Source organism: Falco naumanni, chromosome 3 (assembly GCF_017639655.2).
Source record: "Falco naumanni isolate bFalNau1 chromosome 3, bFalNau1.pat, whole genome shotgun sequence".
NCBI lineage: Eukaryota > Metazoa > Chordata > Aves > Falconiformes > Falconidae > Falco > Falco naumanni.
The window spans coordinates 104,615,077-104,636,681 of record NC_054056.1 but is presented as its reverse complement, the minus strand read 5'-3'; the positions used below and the strand labels follow the sequence as shown (position 1 = coordinate 104,636,681).

At 39.8% G+C, this 21,605-nt stretch overlaps 2 protein-coding genes across 6 annotated transcripts in view; one reads left to right on the top strand and one right to left on the bottom strand.

Annotated features, from left to right (window-relative positions):
- The window catches only part of NSMCE2 (NSE2 (MMS21) homolog, SMC5-SMC6 complex SUMO ligase), a 136,014-nt gene extending 116,304 nt beyond the window's left edge, over positions 1–19,710 (bottom strand). Inside the window, exons 1-4 of one of the 4 annotated variants that reach the window (XM_040588001.1) lie at positions 19,599–19,680; positions 18,831–19,074; positions 16,464–16,611; positions 6,078–6,128 (exon numbers count right to left, since the gene is read on the bottom strand). In XM_040588001.1, coding sequence (XP_040443935.1) covers positions 6,078–6,128; positions 16,464–16,596 — 184 coding nt within the window. In that variant the 5' untranslated portion in view covers positions 16,597–16,611; positions 18,831–19,074; positions 19,599–19,680. Of the gene's footprint in view, positions 1–6,077; positions 6,129–16,463; positions 16,612–18,575; positions 18,635–18,830; positions 19,075–19,598 lie in introns of all 4 variants that reach the window. The other 3 variants (XM_040588002.1, XM_040587999.1, XM_040588003.1) reach the window with 3 other exon arrangements.
- A 53-nt stretch (positions 19,711–19,763) lies between these two features.
- Positions 19,764–21,605, top strand: part of WASHC5 (WASH complex subunit 5) — a 28,675-nt gene continuing 26,833 nt past the window's right edge. The window contains exons 1-2 of one of the 2 annotated variants that reach the window (XM_040587997.1): positions 19,764–19,869; positions 20,787–21,084. In XM_040587997.1, coding sequence (XP_040443931.1) covers positions 20,899–21,084 — 186 coding nt within the window. In that variant the 5' untranslated portion in view covers positions 19,764–19,869; positions 20,787–20,898. The remainder of the gene's footprint in view (positions 19,870–20,786; positions 21,085–21,605) is intronic. The other variant, XM_040587998.1, reaches the window with a different exon arrangement.

Sequence of the window (21,605 nt, the reverse complement as noted above, 5' to 3'; positions counted from 1 at the left end):
GATCTTTTCCAACCTAAATGATTCTATGAGCTCTAGTACAAGTTAAAGCAGTAGAACAAGTATCAAACAGGAAGGTAAAACCAAGATAATCCTTCACTTCAAGACAGTCCAACACCAACTTATTTCAGCTCTGTTCAGTGTTCCCACACAAAAAAAACCCACAGAATCCAAACTAAGTTTCCACAACCAACACCAACAGCTTCGTGGAGACACAAATGAAGACTCTTCCAGATCACAAATTTTAACATTATTGACCTAAAATTAAACAGCTGGGGGAGGAAATATGCCAAAAAATTCTGGGTTTTAATTGTCAAATATTTTTATTAGATACTTCCAAACATAACTTCGTTGTTTTTTTGTTGTTTTGTTTTTTTTTTTAACCCACAGTCTCCCATTTCAAGTTTTTATATTTCTCCTTCTACAACCTTTGGCACTACTGAGTTCAGAATTTAGAGAAGCTGATCAGTAGCCCCAGACAGAGCAAGGCTAGACTTCAGCTAACTAGCCGGGGCACTGGCTGTACTGCAACTGAAGCAGCAAGCATCTCAGGGTGGGAAAGCAATCCAGTTGTATATTCAGCCTTTTAGACAAATCTGGCTGGCAGGCTACTCCCAATTCTACACCACTGTGAACAGAGCAGTGACATGTCTTACAACAGAGCTGACACTGGTACACATGCATAAAGGAATAAACAAAAGATAAATCAGATTCGTAATATACAGCTAACAATGGAAAGTTTGGAGGTTTAAAATCAGAAACACTGATTTGTTAGATTATCAGAAATGGGAATGTTAGTAGAATAGATATGAGTATCACCTTCAAAGTTAATTGTTGAAAATTAAGATACTTCCATATGCTTTGGAAATTTTCCAGTTTCTGTTGAAGAGAGCTAACAGACAGAACACAAGCAAGGTTAAACTACAGGAGTCTAGAAAACCAATCTCCCATGCAAGCAAAGGTCAAGTGATGTTCCCCACACAAAGCATCCAATTCAGCATGAATCACGTATTGATATAGTAGCTGAAGTGCTAACCATGCAGCAATACTAAAGCTAGGACTTTCAGAGCCCATAATTTCTCAATATGACAAAAAAAAAAACAAAACAAAAAACCCCAACTAACCCAAAAAAACCAACCCACAACCTAATCTTCTTACACAGACAAGGCAAAGGCAAAGACTGCACACAAACTGCAAGCATAATGAAAACCAGCAATTCATTCTGCCTCCAGCAGGCCTCCTTTGCATAAAACCTCTTCTGTGAATTGGCAGATCTCCCCTTTTTGGCATGAATTGCTGGTATGTGGCATTCATTCTGTTGCTTGCATACTGGTAAGTGATGGAGCTAAATCTTTCCATTGTTGGAATTTCATTTCCCGCAAACTTCATACAAAAATTACTCCTACTATGAGGAGCTGCTACTTTGTTGCCATGTGGAAAATGCACATTGCTGTGCAAAAAAGGGCAATGCAATTCTGTATAGCCTGGATCTCTCACATGTGCACAAATATTTATGATTTTGAGGGGAAACAGGAATTTGTTTGATGGCTTACAGTACACCACAGATGATGGTCTCTCAGACTGTTTTTTAGATAACACTGTTATCTTTGTCCACAGTAGAAAAGAAGTAGCTTTGTGGGGGCCTCGTGGCATTTAAAGGGGCAGTTTTGAGAAAACAGGAATGTCAATTGAAACCTAGTGTGGAAATGCTCTGTAACTAGATAGGAAGAAGTAGAAGGCTCCCTCTGTTCAGTACTTAAACAGAACTGGTAAACGATCACATAGCTCTTGGACATTGTTTTGTTAAAATAAATTCAGAACCATATGACTATGCTTGAGATTTGTGTAGTTGAGATATATTAGTTGAGAGAATTTTCTACCCTTTATAATGATATGCCTTTGAATTTTGTTCCATCTAAAATCTGGTTTTCTATAAAAGTGACTGGGCCAAATCTGTGCACTAAAGTATGTTCAGTGGAGGAGAACTCTTGATTACCTTGAGACTACCTTGACATACCAGGATAGACTACACACCTCCAACAAGGCATGGTTAAAAGATTAATCTAAAAGTACTGAAGAAATACAGAATTTGAATGAGTTATGGCATACCTAATTCACTCAAAAAACATCTGTGAATTAGATCCACACCCACAAGTAATAAACTTTAAAAAAAAAAAAAAAAAAAAAGTCTTGTGAAAATGTCACATTAATCCATCCATACAGTAAAAAGTCTACTCACCCACTGCTTACTAAGATGATTAGTAAGGAAATCACAAGTTAAACTTTATTCATCTGCTTAAGAAAAATAGGAAAGAGTTTGCAAGGTTGATTTAACTCAGAAGATATTATTGTCACTTGACATTTACATGCAATGTATAATTCCATTCCCACTTGCAGTCTGGGGAAAGCCTGTTAAAATACTTCCTTAATGTGTGAACACTTCTTTGAATTGTGCTCTTTTCATCTGCCACCTTCTCCTTAAGCCAGCTGGCTCCTTTTGTTAAGTCTTTTTTAATAAGAAAGTTCATTATATGTTCATTATAAAGCTGTTTGAGATTGTCACCTTCTATCGAGTGCTAATGCACATGCTTATTTCAGAGCACTCTATAGCATTTGTTGATAATGTCAAAAAAGCAGGTTCACACACACATACATCCTGAGTAATTCTAGTGTGAGACTAATCAGAAAGACCTCATCTCTCTTCTCATTTTCAGCCACATGAACCAGTCCTCCTTTGATTTATATGCCAGACTACTCTTCCCATTTGCAAAAGCTAACACCTTTATGGAAACTATGGAAGTTGCTTACATGGGAAACATCATTAGGAAGGCATTTAAATATCTTTTGTGATCTAGAGCATCATCAGTTTACTGTCCTGCTTAATCTTTTTGCTGTGGCTTTCGTATTTCTTACCTCTCCTCCTTCATTACATATGATTCTTTACCACTTGCTTCTCTCCCCTTCTCTTCCTCCTCAACCAGTTCCCCCATTCCTGCTCTTTTTTTTTGAGCACTTGCTAACCTGCTTTTTGATTCTTTCTCTATAAGCAAGTGGTATCTTCCCGGTGATCACAGTCTCTTAACTTTCTCCCATCCTTTTATATAATTGCAGCTCTAACAGACTCATGGCTGTTGACTTTCTTTTATTGGCATAAAGGTCCATTAACACACACACACAAAAAAAAAAAAACCACACTGAAGCAACAGTAACAAAAAATACATAAACTCACCAGTAATAAATAGTAACTGCTATGTAGTGCACCATTTGGTAACTAACCTAATTGCGAACAATGCCTGAAAGGGTGACTGAGACAGCAATACGAGCGATGGCAGGTTATCTGGCTAGTACATGCACGTCCTACACAGAAGGTTATGCTGTATAATGCTCGTGATGAATGCCAGACTCTTGCTCCATGTTCAAAGAGGGGTACAGGGATTGTTTGGGGGTTTTTTATTAAAAAAAGAGGCTGATTGTATGCTGACAATTTTTCAGATTTATCTCTATCTTTACATGGCACATAGTGCATAATTTGGGCAAAAGCTCTTTCTAGACCAACAAGCATGAGACTAAATCTTGCTAACTGCATTTTCTTTCAGTAAGATCTTTCAGTATTTCAAAGAAAAAGCAACATAAATCACTCAATGCCTGGAAAGCGTAACTTACATCAAGACTCGCTAAAGCAACTCAACTTGCAAAGTTTAAGTAGGAGATGCTAAAGGTCACTTCCTCATGATCTACCGCTACCATCCTGAAGATTTCTGAACATATTGGGATCTTTGATTATCAGACAGAAACATAAGACCCAGTGTCTGAAAACTGGAAGAAAGAAAACACAAGGTTGAACTTTTTATTCAGAGATGGGATAGATTCTCTGTCACTTCAGTTGATCTTTCGCTGGACTGTGAGTTTCACTGTAAAATTTCTTTCCCTAAACAGTTTTAGAAGCACATTTTTTGAATCAGTGTAATATTTTCTCTCTTCACATAGTATTATATATTGACCCATTACTAAACATCAGACCATCCTCCTGTAGACATGGCTGCAGGATCCACTCATAAATTTCATTTAAGTGCAAATCTTCACTTAGTGCCTTGTATATATTTTAGTAGTTTGAATCATTTCATACCACCTCTAATAGTTCTTAGAGATGTGATATTTGTTAATTCACAAAAGATAAAGATGATATCTTTGCTAGGCTGTTTTTTTCTGCTGCCTTTTATTTCCCCTGCACACATATTTCTCCTGACTACCTATCTCCTACCTTTTCCAGTCACTTACTGCCACTACGGACAACTCACGTTATTTCTAAACTCTTGCAATGTAATTTCCACAAGCATAGAAGATGCAAGGAACAACAGAAGTTGAGTATCCGCACAGGAGTTTTGAGATCTTTAGATGTTCCTGACATCTCTTTTTATAGAAGGGAAACTGATATCTAGTGAACTTCAACGACTTGCCCAAGGCCACATGGTGCAATGCCAGTTTGAAAGCACAGTTATTCCTAGCCTTAAGGCCTCAGCAAAATCAGACTTGGAGCATCTCAGTTCTTTTCTCTCTTTCATATAATGCTATTATGAGTTCCTTGTTCTTTTTGAGAGAAAATGGGAAAGGAAATGAGAAAGGAAGAAAAAAAATCTATGAAAATTATAATAAAAAATAGTCTAGATGTACAATTCGGACACCCAACCTCTGCCTGTACTCCGAAGGATATCATTTTTCATAGGTGTCAGTGTCAGTAATCATAAGGAACACAGAAGTCTTACATGTGATTCTGACCGATAAAGCAAATATTCCTACTTAAATTCTTGGAATTTAATCAGTGCATATTAAAATCTTCATTCTTCACTAGAGCGTCAGTGTGCTATATAATACTGGTGTAAATGGAAACATATAAAACCTGGATTTGGGTCAGATGCATTGTAAATTTTCTTCTTTAAATTATTTTTATCTGAAAGTACTAAAAACCTCTTAGAATTCATTCTATGTGCACTGACTGGAAGTTAATTGAGTATCAAAAAAAAAAAAAAGAGAAATAAAAACACAGTTGCAAGTTCTTGAATTCTTGAAGAGAAGAACAAAGAAGAGACAGAAAAAGACAGGAAAAAAGAAAAAAATATATGAGTGCCCTGCATCTATTGGTAGGGGATCAGGATGAAGTTTTCAGAATGATAATGTCTGCATAAAGGCTTCTTTCATGTTTTGACCAAACACTGAGAACATGTCAGCACAATGCTTACTTTTAACCGAGATAAACCTTCCCCTAACGGAAAGAATTAAGAAAAGAAATACAATTGCTTTATATTCTTAATCTTTCTGAATGCTGCCAATTTTTTTTACTTTTGTGGGTTCCTCCTCCCTCCCTAGTTATTCAGGCACACAATTAGATCACTGAAAGCTAAATACTGATCTACTTAATTTGATAAAAATTAAAGCCTTCACAGTGGGTTCTTCAAAGCCCACACTACTTTCTATATATATTGTATGCCTCTACGTTTAAACAGGAGTTAGCGGTATTTTCTTATATTGCCACATTTCTGTGGCAGAAATACGACGATAAGAAAATGACAGATTAATATACTACAGAGAATATTTTCATACAGTAAATTACTCAGATAAAATATTCCTCTCTGGCTTTTGTTCAAAGAGGTTGATTTATCTTTGTGCTAAAGAGCCCACACAAGACCTCTGCAGTACTTCATAGTATTTTGAAGCTGGAACAGACCATTAGGATCATCTATTCTGATCTCATGCATGGTAGAGGCCAAAGAACCTCACCCAGCAATTTCAAGCTTATAACTTACAGCTGTAAGCTCACTCATTCTCTCAAGGTTAACATCACTAGTGTGCAGAGGGTCTGCAAAAAGGTCTACATAGCATTTAAATCGCACTTATGATCTATTTTGAAGACTGCTGAGAATTTATGAGGTCTAGGGCACAGAGAAATTTATAGTGACTATGGGTACATGAGGTAACCCACCAGGTGACTGTAAGCCTCCCTAACTCATAATGACCTTTGGGGGAGAAAATTACCTGCTGCTTAGGAAAATACATAAGAAAAGAGTATAAATATGCACACATACCTATGTATGTCTTTGAAATTAAGACATCACATGAATACCACATACCGAAACCTGAGAAATAAAAATTGTGCAGTTTTCATCTGAGTATTCACAAGAGTTCTGACAAAAAACAAGACAGTCCGGAGTATGACCTTCTGTTCAGCTGCAAGCTGTCCGTACATTTCCATGAGAATGCACTAAAGACAGTTATTCAGCAAGCTAGCTTGAAATCAAGACTGGATTTCACTCTGAATGATACTCTCTAGTTCAACCACAACATACCAGCTTCACGGAAAAATAACTGTATGAAATGCAATGATCTGTATTATGCAGGAAGTCGAACTAGCAGATCATGCTGGTCCCAAACAGCCTTGAAAATCTGTGATCTGATAACACGCATTCTCTTTCTCCACTATTATTCTTATCGTCCATTTATACTTTAGTGTTACTCAATGCAAGAGTATGGTGAATCCGCACCAACACCTCTAAAGCTGTTCTAGGAGTGAGTTGCTGTAGTGCCCCGGCAGCGCGGGCACACGCTGCAGGAAAGCCTGTGCTGCCAGCCCATGGGTTTCTCTTCCCTTCGAGAAATGCGACAGCTGAGAACAAAGACACTTCAATGCACTTAGCTTGCCGAGTACCCACAAGGAAAAAAAAAAAAGCCAGCAGAACAAAAGCATGCTTCTTAATATAGCTCCCTTCCCCTCGCTGCACAAAATTCCAGCTAGGAAATAATAACCACCCCACATATTTGTTTCTTCCCACTTTGTGAGATTACAGACTATGGCCAGGGTGGGTTTTGGATAAATATAAAAGAACACAAATCCTTCATTACAAGTCATATTTTTTCCAGATTTTGAAACAAGGCACATTTCCAAATTCTCCTTTTCCAGACAGCTTCTTTGAAGAACAGCCTTCAGAACCAACCAGCGTATTCCAGCAACGGGGTCATCAGTGCTAACTCTAAATGTTACAAGTAATTTTTACACTGTAATTACTGAAGCACAGAGGTAGGACAAAAAAATCAATCCAGCCCTCTTCTCAAAATTTGGGTGTTGACTGAAGAGCATAATGCACAAAATGTAGGTTTTTTGTCTTCAGAACAGCATTCCACAAGAACTCAACTGGTCCTTTTTGTTGCAAAAAATAAAACTACTTGAAGAAGAAATACTTGAAGTGTGACACCATTTACTTACCTACCTACTTCAAAAAAACATACATATCCTCCTCACTGTTAGTTGAAAGGTTAAATACCTATAAAGTAATCCAACGTAATAGAGGACAAGCGTAAGTTCAGATAAAAAAAGAACATCTTTCCTAAAAGGATGAATTGTATGCAAGGGATTTGAAGGAAAGCAAAATCAGTACTTTTGAGAGAGAAAAATCTGAAACATTTTCTCTCACATACCCCAAAACATACATTTACTTTAAACAACAGGAAAAGAATCTTCCCAAGAAGAAAGATGTAATTTTGGTGCCTTCACTGAGTTTGTGCATGGCACCAATTAGTACCACAGACACTGGTGTAGCAACAAAGCAGACCAGTTAACAAACAGCTTCTAGCAGATAAATGCCTGGGGTTAGAAAGAAACTTCCTTTGTGACAGCTTGGTATCATCAGGGAATTCTTGCAGCTTCACAGGAAGCATCTGGTAGAGGCTAACACAGAAGGGTTACTGAACTTCACGGATCACTGGTCTCTCTTCATTTTCTAAAGTAACTTCTCTCATAGCTAGAAAATATTTTTGTACACCAAGTGTCAGTGAAAAGCCGTTTATCTCCAAGATGGACTTTGACATTCTACACATACTCTCCAACAAGAAAAAAGAAAAGTAATCCTGCAGCCCCTGCTTGGAATTTACTCTAACCTAAAGACTAGGTAAATTCTGAGGGACTAAGGCACACTCTTAGGGATTTTCAAATCCATGTAAGATTGTTCCATCGTGTCCATGAAGAAGTAATGGATTGCACAATTCTAATGCTATTCCTGCTATATAAAACTGTTTGCTGTTTGCTTCCCATGAGCACCTTCACAGATTCGTGGGCTTGCAACGGGAAAACAAAGTCTTAATTCCTCATGCAGGGTCCCTACAACACAGATCACAGCTTTGTTCTTTATGAGGCCACTATGAGGTAGAGAGCGACCTAACAAAACCACAATTGGATTGTGGAGGAAGGCAGGACGTGCAAGAAAACATCTTGACGCAGTTTATCTTCTCTGGACAAGAACAAGATAGCAAGTCAAACCTTAGTCCTGCTCATTTCCTCAGTCAGCAGACCTTCACGCTACCTCTTACTCAAGCAGGTTGTGAAGTGCCGTTCTAGCCTATATATTATCTCCTGTTCTCACGTCAAATACCTTACATCTTGGTTAATTTTATGAAGCACAATAATTTCAAACACTATGGAAACTTTGAACAGAACTTGAGAATTTTAGAAGCACAGATGTCAACAGGTTTACCTCTGGATCCCAAAACAGTCCCATCATGGTCATTTCATGCACAAGAACTTTGCCAATGTTAAGATTCGTGTTACACTATGGTACTGCCATTTTGAATTTTCAATAAAAAGTAACAAGAAAAAAAACTTACAAAGGAAAAAAATTAACCAAACCATTTCATATTCAAACACAGCTAGAGAGTCCATCCCTATACTGGAGTTTGCACCATTCCAACTAGGAGAAGTTTTAGGTGAATGACAGAGAAACTTCCATGGAAAGGTCCCCTGCTCTCAGTGATGAACAGACTTCAGATGTTCAAGTCTGACTGTTGGTTATAGGTTGCTGTGATGCATTTAGAATGCCACTCCATGTAGGAATAGTGGATATTCCATAGAAACTCATGAACCAACTGTCTATTAAAAAGCTGCCAATAACTTCTTAAAACTAAGCTAACTGACATGTCTATACTCGTTACGCTCCTTCCTATGTCAACAAGGGTCAGCAACATTTAGAGTGATTCCTGTTTAACACTACCTTAAGAGAACAGTGAGGGAAATCAAAGTGATGTAGGTAATCTCACAGAGCTAAATACACATTGAAAAAAAATCCTACCTTACTAACTACTGTTTAGCTAGCATTTAACAGGCATCATGACGCAAGTGGATCCCAAGCAATCTGGAGAACAGAAAACGGTCAGTAAAGGGAAGACACTGCACGTGTGAGATGCAGTGCAGCACACATGAAGGGAAGTGCAGACACAGCTCTGGGGCAAGGGGAACAGACAAATGGGATAAGCAGCCGGAATTGAGGTAAGCTCTGCTGGCAGAGAGAGCAGGTTATGCAATGGGAAACGAGCAGACAAGCAGGAAAAGCCAGAGCTGTAAAGGGCTAAGTAAACCTGGGGCACATGCCAAGGAATCGTATCACTAACATTCTGTAGGACCCGTGGCCTGCCCTGTACCTACTGGTAAGCAAAAAAATCCTTCAAAGCGTGGAGAGATAGAGGAGGAACTCTCACACAGACCCTGATACTGCTATGGGAAGATCACTGCTATGTAATACAGATGACAAGCAGCCATGGCTAACAGCTGACCATGACATTTTAGGGCTAGTTTTTCAAGAAAAAGAAAAGCAGCTCATTTTTCCCCCCTAAATAAGATTATAGAGTTCAGGTGCAGTAACTGCTTCCCACCCAGCTATTCTACATGCCAGGGCATCTACATTTCACAGTGGGAATGTGATGTGTGGTTTGAAAAAAGCCCCAGACCTCCAGAAAGCATCTTGCTCTCTACTAGAAAACCTGTGCAGCTAATTAGACAATACCCTATCTCCTAATGCTTTAAAATTTTTTTCAGAAGTTTTATGCTAAGAAATTCTTATCATCTTGTCTGTAGTTAGCATACTTTCCAGCCCTTCCAATTATTTCCCATTTGTACTGGATATTCCCCCCAGTCCCACCTAGCTTTGGGTCTAGCCTAAACAAAAGCAATGACCCCTCAAAAGCAATCTGCTGGGCTGGAAGCCTGGAGATGACCATGAGTTAATTCTTCTTTCTGGTATCTACAGCTCTCCATACTTCACAGTCGCATGTTCTTGAAAAAGTTCTGCTGCTTTTTCCTGAGGAGTCAGATAAAACTGCCACTCTTAGCAAGCAGAGAGAAGTCACATCTGAAAACTCTGAGCAGAGCTGGGAAAGGATGCCTGTCTTGGATATGGCAAACCTATACTGGGCCAGCATATTCATATCATTATCAGCACATCAGTCAACACACATAGCAGGTTACACTAATTCCAAAACGGAATACCCTTCAAGTATTTCACATGGATGTCCAGCAGAACACTTTAAGAATACAGAACTACTTTAAGTAGCTTAACTAAAAACAGCTCAGCAACTAAAGGAAGTTAAATTAGTAGTGCGAACAGCCGTTTCTTAGTGTGCAGAGGTGGCAATATGGGGCTTAAAGTTCAATACGAAGAGCATCACAACTGAGAGACATTGACAAACAAGTACTGACTTAGTGAATTCTTTTTTCAATCACAGTACTAAAGCTTAAAAACAGATTGAGGCTAAATTCAGTAAGATGCAAATTATAGTAGAATTTAGATGATTTTACTTGCTTTATAACTGATTGCAAACAGCGTCACCATCAAATTCACCTATCAATTAGGACTCAAATTCAGCAAAGGATAGAAGCATGTCCTTAAGCTCTAAAAAATACAGACCGCTCTGAAAATTGGTGGATGGCTCAAGAATTTCAATGTGTCATTTCCCTCAGTGTTGTGCTAGGCTGGGCCGCAGAACATCCAAGACTGTTTTGAGCACAGGGAGGACATACTGAAACCAACTGTGCGCAGCCTGTTTTCCTGCTTACGTGTTTTTTACATAGTAACATTTTAAGATGTTTCTATACCACAGTAGTATTCTTGAAAGAACAAAAAGGTACAACCTCTAGACAATGTCAGTATCTAAAGATAATCAGCAGAAAAACTGAGCTGGACATAAAACTTACCTTTCTTTTTAACTCATTAAGTAAAATGAGCTTTTAAATTGGCCATTTCCCTTTGACATTCAGTGTGTTGAAACTAGTTTTTGCCATTAGATACTGATTCTTAATCCCTTACAGGACCTTTTAGAATTTTGGCTCTTTGCCAGCACATGCTCACAACACAATGCCATAAAGATGCTCAATGCTGTAAATCTGTAGATTGTCAATAGACAGGGAGGTCTTAAATGACAATTTAATTTCATGGACATCAACAAAGTTACCTGAAAAATAAAAGCTTTTCAGGATCAGATGCATTAAAATTATTCTTCACCTAAATTAACAGTTGTTAACAGAAACTGCCTTATTTTGCTAGAAATCATATATGAGCATTGCCTGACCTGAGCATTTAACACTAGTAATTTATTTTCATAAATCTATACAGGACTAGAACAAAATGGACACAAATGTATTAGTAGACTAAGCAATAGAATCACTGTTGAAACCAAGACTCGGTTAAGTGCAATTTTTGCAATGAACCTTACAGTATCTCATCCTCACGGCACACTGTGAACAGTGGATTCCTTAGAGGAAAGAGACTTGGGAATCACTGTGGTTAGAGCTAACTTAAGATTTATCTCCAGAGTGCAGCAGCAGTGAAAAGATGCTAGAAGGCACAAAAGAAAGGGGAGGTAGTACAAAGCCGGCAACAGACTCCGAGTCTTTATATCATTAAAGGCCTCACAGACATTTCAGAATGTTATAATTCTACTGTGAAATATTTTCCTTTTGACTTCTTCATGTGAGGTCTGTTGTTATTTACAATTTCATATAAAAAAATCTATACCTCCATATTATCTCTCACTAGGATTCCAAAATATCTCACAGCATTAAATAAAGCTTAGATGGACAGGAATAATTTTAAATTTACTGTTGAGGACTGCAAACAGATATCATGAGAACTGTATGCATAAGTAGAGATGAATGGGAGTCTGCCTAGAAATATTGGGTATTAACTCTTTTCATTATTCATTTGAAATAGGGAAGCATTGTTTTTATTAGTATTATTATTTTGCAGAAAGTAGTAAAATGAACTCATTCAAGGTCATGGGGAATTAAATTAACTGGTACATTCTGTCCTACATTTCACAATGCAGGACCATGTGATGAGAAGCTATAAATCTTTAGATCTTCAAAGTCATCTGAATCGCAATTTATATTCCCAAAACTCATTCCCCCACTTTTCTAGATTTCTCTGAACACTATTTATTGCAGACCTACAATGTTTAATTATTTAATTGAACCCTTCTTTCCCTGTCAATTTCTCTAACAGTTGTTTATACTCCTCAGAATAGCTGTGTCCAGTGAGATTACTTTATCTTTCCAGAATAGAAAGTCAAAAGCTATAGGGAAAAATATCAAGTTAATGGGAAGTTCTGAGCACAATTAATGTGTAGGAGAAAAAAAAAAAAACCATCCCCCAAACCTGACAACAGTATTCAAACTAAAAGGCTCTGCCATTATTGCCAGAAAGCAATGGCCTCATGTAAGTTAACTATGAAGAACAAGTGTTCATTTTCCCGAATATAATGAATAGATGCACACAGGGCTCTTAAAACAGAATAAATTTAACTACAGCAGTACAGCAATGAACAGTAGGCACAGTAATCAATGATAGAATCAGTATGTGCACTGGCTTGCAACCATGCTGCCTTTACCCAGAAACAGATAAATTCTACTTAGGCAGGACTGAAGCAAGCCAGTAGATAGATGGTAGCTTCCTAAAAGGAGTTAAGCTGTGGAGAGAAAGGATAGTCTCCATTCAATAGGCGGCATTCTCCATATGAAATTACAGTTGAAATATAAACCCAGTGTTTGACTTAGTCTGAAACTTTCAAGCATAATATCAAAATAAAGGCATGAAAGATCTATTGTTGTATTTATTCATGAGTAAGCAATTTAATCTGGTGTTCCTGCCATTGAACTCAAAAACCTCTATCCATCTTCTCTAACGAAGTTTTCTCAGTTGTTTCAGTCAGTTGGAAGAAATTTTAATTTTTCTGTTTTGGATTATGAGCAGTTACCATACTTCTATATGGCAACCATTATTACCTAAAAGAGTTTCATTCCAGTGGTAGTGAAGTACGTAATCCCTGTAACTATTATTTACCTCCCAGAGAGTTGAGGGGCTTAGCCAGTGTTTGCAAAGCATCTGAGATACCTGAAGAAAAGTAACTATACGTTATGAGGTTCCTATAGGTCATGGAATATCCTGAGCCAATACCTGCCCACAAGTCTGGCACCTCTTCCTATCGGCAGCCCTCTGGTTTCACAACCAGCCAAGTAATTTTATTCCCTCTTCCACATACCACTACCACCATCTGTTTACAAAGCTTAAACTCAAAATCATTCTGAGAGGATCTTATAGCTTCTCTATAACCAGCGTAAGAGTTCTTTGTTCTCCGTATGGTGTACCTGGGGAGGACTTTAGGCTACTCAGGGATCATGGCCAGATCAACCCACAGGTAAAGAGGCCAGTTTCCAGAACGTCAATGCTTTTTGTAACTGAAGTGGCAGCCCTGCTTGCTTCCTATCTTCTTCTGCCCCCTAGCGAGCGTTGATTTTCACTTCACCCGAACAATCCTGCGGCTGTTCCGTAACTGACGTGAATACAAAAAAGCGCTGAAAACACCAAACCGTTTTCTTTTTACATCCTTTAGAAGCGTTCTTCATATCGTTCTCCACATCTGAAAGCGAAAAGCGTGTTCTAGCCCTAAAGGACTAATTATGCAGGCAGTGATTTTCACTGAACCAAGAAACACCCACACAATTGGCTTACCGTAACAACCCTTTACACGTGTCAAGAAAACCTTAAATGTATGAATTCGTATTTCTCTGCTTTACTAGAGCTCTGAAGTGATAAAAATCACACACAAGTTCTTTCACAAATCGCTGTTTAATTGTTAAAAAAAACCAAACAACCAAACACAAAAAACACACAACAAAAACACACTGGCATACCTAAGAAAGTAGGGAAAAGTGATCCCAATAGATCTTTTGGTCTAACTTACTATCAGATATGTTTACAGGAAGTCCCTCCATGATACTGCATTAAATAGTACCCAGTCCAGCAACCACTGCTCTGTACTATTTGATAAACATGTTTTCAGGATTGGGCTTGCGGAGAACAGCAATTAAGAGAAGAAACAGACATTGCTTACTGCACTAACTTTGCCTGTCATTTCCGTTATTTATCTTCAGATGTAAACGTAACTTTTCTTGTGCACTTACTATGAAAATTTTTGGTACTATTTCCCAAAATCAGCACTGTCCAAAAAGAAAGACCAAAGAACAAACACCTTCACAGAAAGAGTGCTTGTAAAATAACAGCTACAATAGAATTCTTTCTTCTACAAAGCCTGGCAATGAAACCTACCAGAAGCTGGACAGTTAAGTTTTGTAAAGGAAATTTAAACAAATTGCAAATGGGACAGGAACAAGAATGCAGAAACACATTATCTAACAGTGGCCCAAAATTAAATTGATATTTTGCTTCGGAACATGAAGGCAAAGTAGGACAGATGAGTAACAATTCTAGAAATAGAAATTGCCGCATATGAACTGGAGGCAAGAGCTGAACAATCAAGTATGGCAGATCAGATAATGCTAATTCTAAAACACCAAAAGTATTTGTTTACCGAAAGTATGTCATGCCACAGAAACCCTGTATCTTTCCCAACGGCATTGTGTAAGGAACATTAGAACCTGAAGTGTAGTAGTCAGGGGAGTGAAAACAAAACCCTGTAAAAGTGAGGAACTTCACTCATTTGTTTGTTCCATGTACAGATGTACATACTTCTGCAAGGAAAAATGTAGGAGCAAAGACGACAACTATTATAAGTAAAAAGGTAACACTGTAATAACAGATACAAAAGGTATAAACTACAAATACAAGTCTGGAATACCTTTTCCATAGAGCAATGAGATGGACTATGTTAAAAGGCTGTGCTTGATAATTCTACGACTCTACAGGAAAGTTGCCCCTGCTAAAGTAAAATGAGTGTTATGGTCTAGGAGCTCTTTTCCAGCCACATGACATAACTTGACTGTAACAACGACCATGGGTATCCCATGAAGAATAACCGCCTCCTCTCAGAACAGAATGCTAAATATGGTCCTTCGGTTACTGAAGGAAATGGACAAAAAAACTTCAAGGTTGCAATTAATGTGTCAGAAGCAGGTAAGCAAGTAGGATAACAACATTTACCAGGAGTTGCACAGACTCCCAGATGCAGACCTGCACAGTGGAGCTTAAGTTGCCTTTCACCTCTCCAAATGGGAATGCAGCAGGGGCTTCTATTGAAAGGTGAAATTAATCAAAGCTTTCAACTTTTGTACAAATAACTAATTTCTGTGGATCATTCTGCAATCTTGGGACTGAAAGAATTCAGTACATTCAGTGTATTTCCATGTATTACTCATAGCAAGGTAGGAGAGATGATGAGTGCAAAAGCAGAGGAAACAGAACTGGTTATACCATTTTACCTCAAACAGAATCCCCAGTTGACCGTTCAGTCAAGCTTTCCATTTCCTCTGCCCTGCTAGAAATGACATGTCAATTGTGTCTGATAGCAGTATGGAAAAAGGGTCAAAGGACAGAAAATCATCACAATAGACAGAGAAAAGCATTAATCTTGATTGTACATAAACCCTTGGCTTAGTTGAGTACAAGATTTATAATGAACAGTAAAACTTGTTTCAGAGGATTCTCATTCTCCACTCATGAAAACTACCAGGGTTTTGGAGCTTTGAAGTTTTTCATTTTTCCTAGTGAAAAAAATTCACAGATCTAAGATCACAGAAATGGGATGCCTCATGTTTGTCTTTGAAAAGCAGCTTTGCAGTGCACCTGTTTGTGAAATAACAATGACAAAACTGTTAGAAGCAATTACAGATTTAAGGTAAACCATTTTGCAAACGTCCAAACTGAAGGACCGCAGAAGGGCCTGATTTTCAGCAGAGAAGAGGCAGCATTTAAAAAAACTGCATCCCCTAACAGGCAGCTCAAGCTTTGTACTCAAAATCATTAGCATTATTGCAATATATCTTGCCCTAACCATCAAATAAAGCACACACAAAGAAGCAGTATTAGAATGAAAAATCATTTTATTCACCCACTTAAGAGGCCTTCTCCATCTCACTCAGCAACCTTAAAAGTTTTCACAAAGCTGTAGGGTAACAACCACTGGAACGCAATTAGTCTTGAGTGTTACAAAAGCCAGGACAATGTTCACCTGGTATTCACATTTTCACGGAATTTATCATTTAAGACAATGAAGTGACTGGAGTAAAAACACCTTGGTCTAGCCAGAAGAGCTACAGTTCCTACAATGAAGATAGATATTGCCAGTAACTAAGTCAAAATAGGTAGGCCTAGGACTCATCTGTCAAATTCAAGATGTAATAGAAGAGAGAATATACTTACTGAAATTTTCCACAAGGTCAAGGGCAACATGAGTAGCAATATCCATTCCAGTATTTATGTAAGACTGGCAGTTTTTCAAAGATGAAAGAGAGGAATCCATAAAGTTCAATGAGATTCTTGCACCACCTGGCATCTTGAAATCGTTGCTCTAGAAGTAACAGACACAACATTCTGAATGCAGTTTACGCGCAAAGAATTTGGGAGAGAAAACAGAAGTATAGCCAGCTAACCACTAGTCAACAGAACCACTGAAACACCAGAAAGCAAAGACGAAATCTTAGCTCCCAGGATGTCAGTCATTTCAGTTGAACTGCAATTCACCAGAGGTTTTCAATTCACCTCTTACTCAATATTAAGCAAAACTGCAGCACAAAAAGCAACTTGCAGCTTTCATCTGCTTAGTCTTATTGCTAAACCACAATGAGGTTCAAATTCAATGATTATGTTCGCTCGAAAATTACTGCTCTATTTGAGATCTAAAGAAGTCCACATACGCAAAAACTTGCCTGTGTTTTCTAGGCATATTACCAATTAGGCTAGAAAGAAATGTGACTTCTCGCATCCAATTCAGCCTCACCAGCTACAAGCCTGTCTCAACAGCTGGCCCTTGGGGAAAAAAATAATCTAACAAAGGGCCACTCTTCTACGAATGTCCTTAACAGTGTAACATCTAGAACCACTTTTAAACAAAAGCCCACCTTACAAATGCTACCTACTTCCCCCAAAGATGCTACAGACTTTTAGTACCAATGCTCCATTAGTAGAACAAGAGTGGCACAGGCATCACATTGTTCTTTACCACCATCTTCCTTTCCAATACAGACCCACAACCTACAGCCTTGCAGGAATTAACTGCTTCTCCTTTGTCATTAATACAACCTTCAAGTGAGTTTGCTTATGCTGTGCCTATCCACACTGTTCACATCAGCTGGTTCCTTCTCAGAAATTCGAACTTCTGCTCTTCCTTCTTCATGCTTTACCACAATTCACTCGGACAACGTGTGGCTATTATAACAAACACAAACTTCATGCAGAATTTTTAACTTCAAGTTGCAGAAGATAAGAAGAATTCCACTCTGCTTTAGATACACAGTTGTTCACACACAAAAAATCCTAACAAAAGTCTTGGATAAACAGAAATACTGCATTAATCCATGTAAAGAATAACTGGTATGTTCAAGGACTATACTGAGATCATTTTGGGGGAGGTAGAGAATGGAATCCCCAACCAAATGTGGGGTATACCAGTTTTATCTGAATCATACAGAAAATAACAAGGAGATGACTTCTATCAACAACAGCCTCTGACAAGCTATAATCCCACAGAAGTCTGGAAAATATCTAAATAGAAAGGATAAAGCTTTGCCCAAGCTTTGCATACCTAAGGCTGTATCTCCCTCTACTACATTTCCTGGGATTCCAGAACTACATCTTGTGTGCGCCCAAAACTGATCATTGCCACATTCCTCATGAATATTGTGCAGGCTATAAGACCTGAATGTCTGCTGTCACACTCTCTTCTGTTCTAATGTTTTATTTTGTTATCTTTTTTTTTTTTTTTTCCATCCCAAAAATGTGCTTGGCCCCTCAAGACCAACTTTTATGACACCATCCAAACATTTTAACAACAGCTCAAGTTCACTGCAATTTGAACTTCTGGATTACATACAAACTGCCTTCCTCTCTATCCCCTTCTAAAGGTGCGTCTTGCCACAGAGGAGGCAGTGGCCTTCAAAAACGGTCCAGTTATGTCAGCTCGTGCTCTCCCTGCCAAAAGAAGTGTTTCTATCTTGAAAGATCTTTAGAGGCTGTCAGACCGACAATAGAAGACAAGGAAAAAGCTCCTTACAAAACTCCTTGAAAGGAAAAGGATGCTCTTGAAGATTTAGTAACAAATGCTGTCACCTGTTACAGTATTTAACTTTTTTTTTTTAAGCACCTGTTTGCCATCTTAGCAAGACTGTTTGTATAGAACCTCTTTGATCCAGATGTACCCTATTAAATATCCACATAAAATTATTTTAGCAGCTCTATCTTTCTGGGCCCATTTAATTTATCAGAGTTTACACGGAGAACCTAATTCCCTTCTTGAACACGGCAAATCTCACTCACTGAGAAAGCCTGCTGTACTTTTGGAAATTTCACAGATACACACTGTGAAAGGCAGGAATCTGAAAAAAATAGAGAAAAGTTAAAAAGGCTTCTTCATTCTCTTGATGTTTATGGAAGCACTGAGCAAACTATACAGGAACAGAAGTTACTGTTTACAATAGTAAATCATACTATCATGTTGGTAGTTTAATCTCAATCTGTCTTTTGAAAAGTAATTTAAGTACTTTGGGATAAATATTTAAAAAAAAAAAAAACAACCAAAAGATTATTTTTTCTTTAGAAACTGTTTATGATCCCAAGCAAAGATTTCACTCTTGTATTTTCCAACTGAATTCTTCATCTAGCAGCTGTCCATTCTGCCTTAAGAGGAAAAGCAACGTTCCTCACTGGAATTGGTTTTACAGCAGTGGTTTTAAGGTGCGATTTCTTGTGAGGAAGGTCTCCAACGGGTGCATCAATGAAGGACTTCACATTTTTGGAACTCCCACCCCCCTCACGTCTGGAAAATACTACCAGCAAAATCAGAGTTGAAAAGAAGAGTGAGCGTGACTGCCAAGACAGGGGCTTTTCTTACAATCTAAGTGATCGAGTAGTCCAGGCAGGTTTGCTAAGCAGCAAATGCAAATTAGTTTGTGTTCTGCCGCTCATTTTAAAGATTTGAGCAACTGACGCGATTTCTCTATGCTTCAAAACCCCAAACTGTGAGACAAGTAACTTTTTTCAGTTCCTTTGTAACTTGTAACACAAGACCCACAGGTGACAAGCGCCCACTGAGTGCCAGGATTAGTGCCCACCCTCTAGATACACTCGGTGACCACCTATGACGGGGAGATGCCCCTTCCCTGCTCCAAAGCTTGGGGGCAGAGCCCCCCACGCTGCAAGTGCCGCTCTCCCAGCCCCCCACGGCGCCCCCGCTCAGCCACGCACGGAGGGCAACGGCCTCGCACCCCTCCCTCCCTCCGCTCCCTCGGCCGGGGGAGCGCTGCCCTCACCCCACCGGCAGGGAAGGGGACAGTCGCTCACCTAGTGCCAGCCACCGCGGCCCGGAGGCGGCCCCACACCGGCGGTCTCGGCAGCAGGAGCGGGCTGGGCGCGGGGCGGGCGGAACGGCCTCATCAGCCGGCGCCGCGCCACGTGACGGCGCTGTCACGTGACGGGAGGGCCCGGCCTCCCGCCCGGCCTGCCGCCGCCTGCGCCTCGCCTGCCGCCGCGGCTCCCTGCGGCCGCCCGCCGGCGCTTGGCGGGAGCCGACCACCCCCTCGCCGCTCCCACCGCGCTCCGTGGCGGGGCACAGGTGAGCGCGGCCGCGCGGGGGTGGCGGAGAGGCCGCTGGCCGGGGGGAGCGGGGCGGCGGGCGCCCCGAGGCGGCGCTGGGAGCGGGAGGGAGGGAGGGAGGGCGGGCGCTGGCGGGGAGCGGGGCGGCAGCGTCCGCACGGCCCGGTGGCTGGCGGGGGTGGGACGCGGTTCAGAGCCCGCTGCGGGTGCCCGCTGGGCCCTGCGGGGCACAGCCCGTCGCGCCGCACCTCGCCTGGCGGCCGGGCCGGGCTCCCGGCCCCGTCAGGGGGCAGCTTTCCTCCTGAATTTACCTCAGTGGTTTGGAAGGGGATTTGGTGAAAAGTCGAGCCAGCTCATAACTTTCCATAAGTGGTTTCTAAACGTCAGAGCTTATTTTTCGCGGTGCTGCCCTCCGAACCTTGCAGGAAACACGTCCATAAATGCAACTATGACCAGGAAATGCAGCCACAAGCCACAGCACAAAAGCAAACCCTTCAGCAATAAAGAAAGGAACAGAGCTCTATCATTTCCCCTTGCCACAAAAATTTTCCTTGTAGCTAAAACCTGTTACAATCACTTTGTATTTTTAAAGACCCTGTTATAAACACATCTTGTAACATGGTTTTGCTTTCCTTGCTGCCATGTCTTTGTATGGGTTCAATTGCTTCTGTATTTGTGATAATTCCATTCTTCAGTAGTTCTGAATTTTTCTGGTGCAAAAGGTCATGTTTTCTTTGCCTGGTCACACAGGTGACCGAGTCAAACCCAGTGTATGTGCTGGAGATTAATTCAGTGCGTTTTTTAATTTTACAAAGCTGTACATAATTTAGATTTCATAAACTGAAACATGTGAGACCGTGCTTAAAGACACACATAGGTTACACTATCAAAAATGTGAATACGTAGCACTCAATGTGTGTGGTTTTGTTTTTACAGGTTATTAATGGCGCAGCTAGTTTTCTCATCAGAGTTTCTTCTTCAAATAACCTAAAGACTGATGATCAGAATCTGACGGCCGGTCTGCTGCTCTGTCACATCCAGCTCCACAATGGTGGATTTTCTAGCTGAAAACAATCTCTGTGGTCAGGCAATTCTTCGGATTGTCTCCTGTGGAAATGCCATCATTGCAGAACTTCTGAGACTTTCTGAATTTATTCCTGGTGTTTTCAGGCTAAAGGACAAGGCTGATCAACAGAAGTATGGGGATATTATATTTGATTTCAGTTATTTTAAGGTAAATAGTTCTGTTCTTAAACTTCTCCTTAAAGGCTTGCTGTGCTGCATGAGGATGCTTCAGGTTATGAAACAGCCATTCCTGAGTATTGTGCTTATTACTACCATTCGTCAGAATTGACTTCCATGACTTCTTACTTGTTTAGTGTTTACCAGAAATTCACCAAACTAAGCTAGCAATTGAGATACACTTGCATGCTAACGTTCTGCTTCTGGGCTGTCTCGTGTTTTATATACTACTGATGATCATACTCAGCCTCACCTTACTCATTTCAGTGAGCCTGAGCAGAAACAGTGTAGGGAACATCCTGTGCTTCAACCCCTAGGCAGAAGTATAAACAGTACCTGCGCTGAGGGTATCAGGGCAAGAAGGGGGTGGCAGTTCTAAGTGCGTTCAAGAGCGGTCTGGGCTACATCTTTCAAAATGTTTGATGAGTCATCTGGCCTGTGAACTTTGATGGATACTGATTATATAAAACTTGAGTATTGGATTCTGTGGGTCGTTGTTTATTATTATTACTA